This window comes from Chrysochloris asiatica, unplaced genomic scaffold (genome assembly GCF_000296735.1).
Source record: "Chrysochloris asiatica unplaced genomic scaffold, ChrAsi1.0 scaffold00005, whole genome shotgun sequence".
Classification (NCBI taxonomy): domain Eukaryota; kingdom Metazoa; phylum Chordata; class Mammalia; order Afrosoricida; family Chrysochloridae; genus Chrysochloris; species Chrysochloris asiatica.
This window is the reverse complement of record NW_006408523.1, coordinates 6,325,459-6,328,958: the sequence shown is the minus strand read 5'-3', so window position 1 is coordinate 6,328,958 and position 3,500 is coordinate 6,325,459. Positions and strand designations below refer to the sequence as shown.

Below are 3,500 nucleotides of genomic sequence, written 5' to 3'. Positions count from 1 at the left end.
AGCTCCTTAAAAAATGAAGTGGGTTTTTAAAATGGAAACTGTTAAATGAGTCACAAATTGGTTTCTTCTGTCTGCTTCCTGAGGTATTAGAGACAAGTCACTTTTTCTCCTTACCTCAAAGCTAGAGATGAGGGTGGTAACACTTTCCCCAGCTGGTCCTTAGTTTTAGGACTGGACACTTGAAATCAGCTGGGTCCCCAGCCTTGAGGGTCGGAGGGTTAAGGGAAGAGGCAGGGCCTGGGGGATAACAGTAATCCTTCTTGTGGGGAACAGGTGATGGGGTGTTGGTGTAGTTGGGACACAGACTTGACATCTCTCAAGACTGCTTTACGCACCATCTGATTCTGACATCCTGATAACGTTGGGATGCTTTGGTGGCCACATTGACAGGGACCAGGAGTTAGTGGCCGAAGGGAGGACAGAAATTAGATAAAAATAGATGAGTCGGGAATGGAGATGTGATGTTTGGAAAATAAGAGCGTATGGGGCACTGTGAGTCAAGTGTTTGGTTGCTAACTACAAGATCAGATGTTCAAACCTCCCAGCTGCTTAGCAGGAGCCAGATGAGGGTCTCGGCTTCTGTCAAGATTTGTGGTCTCAGCAACCCTCCAGAGCAGCTCTCCTCTGTCCTGTATGGTCACTGTGGCTCAGAATGGACTCAGTGGCAGTGGGCTTTTAATTTTTTTTTAAAAAAGGGAGTCATTTGTGCTTATAATTGTAGTTTTATTTCTACTTCATTGACTCATTTTTTTCTCCTGCTGCCACTTATACCTCACGATCTCCTAGGAAGTGCTAGCTGGGACCTTGCCTAGAGATTTAGAAACTTACACTCAAGTTAAGTAACCTGGTTACTAAGTAGCTGAAAGGAAATCCAGATGCCGGGCAGCTAGAGTACTGTGGGCTAGGGTGTAGGAGTTTACACCAACTGATGAGATAGCATCCTTTACTCTCAGGAGGGACTCATAGTCCAGTGAACATGGCCATAGTGGAAGGCCAAATAACAGATGGGTAGTCTGGGGCCCAGGGGACTTGAGGGTGTGTTTCAAGGAGATGAGATGCAGACCTATTGGAAAACAGGGAGCAGAATGCACACTGAAAGAGAGTGGGAAGCTTTCTGGGATGTTTGGAACTGGGCGAGTGGGAGATGGGTCAAGGCTGGAGATCAGGTTGATGAGGAATTTATATGCAGTAGGGAGCCATAGAAAGTTTATGAGTGAGGATGGGCTATGAGAAAAGATAGGTAAGAAAGTATACTCTGGGTAAGTGTGTGTTGGAGTGGAGCAAGGAGAGACAAAGAGTACCTAAGTGCTCAATTAGGAATGTTTTGCAAATTTTGTAATCTCTTTCAACTCCAGTTTAAAAGCAGAGATGATGAGGGTCTTTTGAGTTAGGTAGATGTAGCTTGACTCTTTCACTTTGTGACTTACTGGGCAAGTTATGTAGTGTTTCTGAACTGTACAATAAAGTATTTCTGCAGAGTGCATGCTCAGAAGTAAATTAGGTGTCCCGAGTAGATCTAGTTCAACTACGCTTCTGTGTCCTCCCTTCTGCAAACACTTGTGCTAGTGAATCTCAGCGGGAAATGGGAACTAAATGAAAAGAGGAGGGCTATTTAATTATGAGGAAAAGTAGGAAAGGGCGCTTGGCCATTTGTGAAATGCCCGTCCACCTTTTGATTTGCTTTGTGTTTGTGCGTGTTGGAACGGTGACCGTATAACACAGACCGGTGACAACTTTGTTTTACTTTGACAGTGACCGAAAAAGAATGTCTGTAATTGTCCGAACTCCTTCCGGACAACTTCGGCTCTACTGTAAAGGAGCTGTAAGTATTGGATTACCGTCTCGCAGCCTGGTAGCTTCAGTTCTGAATTTGTTAAAGCAGTGAAAAATATGTATGTATACAGACAAAGCAAACATTTGCCGTTTCAACATTTTTTGCATGCATGCATGAGGTGGCTTTGGAAAATTGTTGGAGAAATTCCATTATCTCTTAAATCCATCTTACTGCGAACTTTTTGAGTCCCTTCCCACCTATATTTCAGTGATATTATGTTCTTGATGTTGGACAAGCATCATCACATGGTTCCTTTAAATTAGATTTAAAAAAAAATTGATGCAAAAAAATATAAAGCACAACATTAGCCGATTTTTTCACGTATATCATTTAGTGAAGGAGTCCTGGTGTGGCATTGTGGGCTAATGCGTCAGACTGCAAAGTCATTGGACTGCAAGGTCTATGGTTCAAACTCACCAGCTGCTCCTTGGAAACCCTATACAAGGTCGCTATGGGTCAGAATGGACTTGAAGGCACTTAACAACAACAAATCATTTAGTGAGGAGTCCTGGTGGCACAGCAGTTAAGTGCTTGTCTGCAGACCGCCCCACCAGCTGCTGACAGATACAGTGGTTTACTTCTGTGAAGATGACAGGTTCGGAACCCCTATGGGGCAGTTCTGCTTTGTGCTGTATGGTTACTGCTAGGAGTCAGAATCCACTTGAATGGCATTGGGTTTGGTTTTTGGGTTTACCATTTAGTTACATCGGTTACATTAATCACTGGTATTTAGTAAGGTGGCGCTGTTGTAGAATTACTGGAGGGCTAGCCACAAGTTCGGCAGTTTAAACCCACCAGCCGCTCCTAGGGAGAGCGATGAGACTTTTTTCTCCCATAAAGATTTGGAAATCTTACCCAGGGGTGCTGTGAGTAGAATTGGCTCCGCAGGCAGTGAGTTTGGTTTGGGACTTGTTAATCTGCCGATTTTTGTAACGGATGTCCTAACAATTCTCTGATCATTTGTCCAAGGTTGCAAAGCTGCTTTGGCTTGGCTCTAAAGCTTACTTAATGGTTAAAGCCCACTGCAGACAGTGATGGCCGGAGCCAGTCCAGCGAGGTCTTTGGTGGCAAACTTTGTGTTGAGCCAGTAGTAGGTTTCCAATGCAGCTAAACCTTTGGGGTGTGAGTCCCGAGTCAGGCGTTTCCATTGTGTTGTGATGCTAACAAGGTGGCATGGCTTGTGGTCACCTGTGATGCTCTTCCTTCAAGTCCTGCCCTGTGTTTGCATCTCTAACAGCTGTCCTGTCCCTTGTTGTGTTTCTGTTTTATAACCATTTAGTTGATCTTGGTTGTTGTTGCGAATCTGCAGAGTGGAACAAACCCAACAATAGTTTCTACAAGAACAAGTCAGTGACGTGGCTTACATTCGAGCTGTGCAGCCGTTCTCACGCTCCTTTTCTGAGCCGTCCCTCCCTCATCTACGTTGTTGTTGGTGTTTTTAAATGCGTCTCAGAAAGCTTTACAGTAGGTACAGGGGTGATGCCTAGTGTTACAGCAAGATCACTGCCTTCTTTGTCCAGTCTCTGAGAGATCATATCTAAGTACAGTATCTCTAATGGGAGAGGCTACTGCTTATGAAATTTACTAGCAAAATTGTTGTTGTTAAGTGCTGTCAAGTCAGTTCCAGCCCGTAGCAATCCTGTATAGGATTTCTGAGGAGCGGCTG

At 44.5% G+C, this 3,500-nt stretch overlaps 1 protein-coding gene across 1 annotated transcript in view; it reads left to right on the top strand.

Moving 5' to 3' along the window:
* The window catches only part of ATP8A2 (ATPase, aminophospholipid transporter, class I, type 8A, member 2), a 727,934-nt gene that overhangs the window by 210,383 nt on the left and 514,051 nt on the right, over positions 1-3,500 (top strand). Inside the window, exon 20 of the mRNA XM_006831949.1 lies at positions 1,753-1,822. Within this exon, the coding sequence (XP_006832012.1) occupies positions 1,753-1,822 (70 nt within the window). The remainder of the gene's footprint in view (positions 1-1,752; positions 1,823-3,500) is intronic.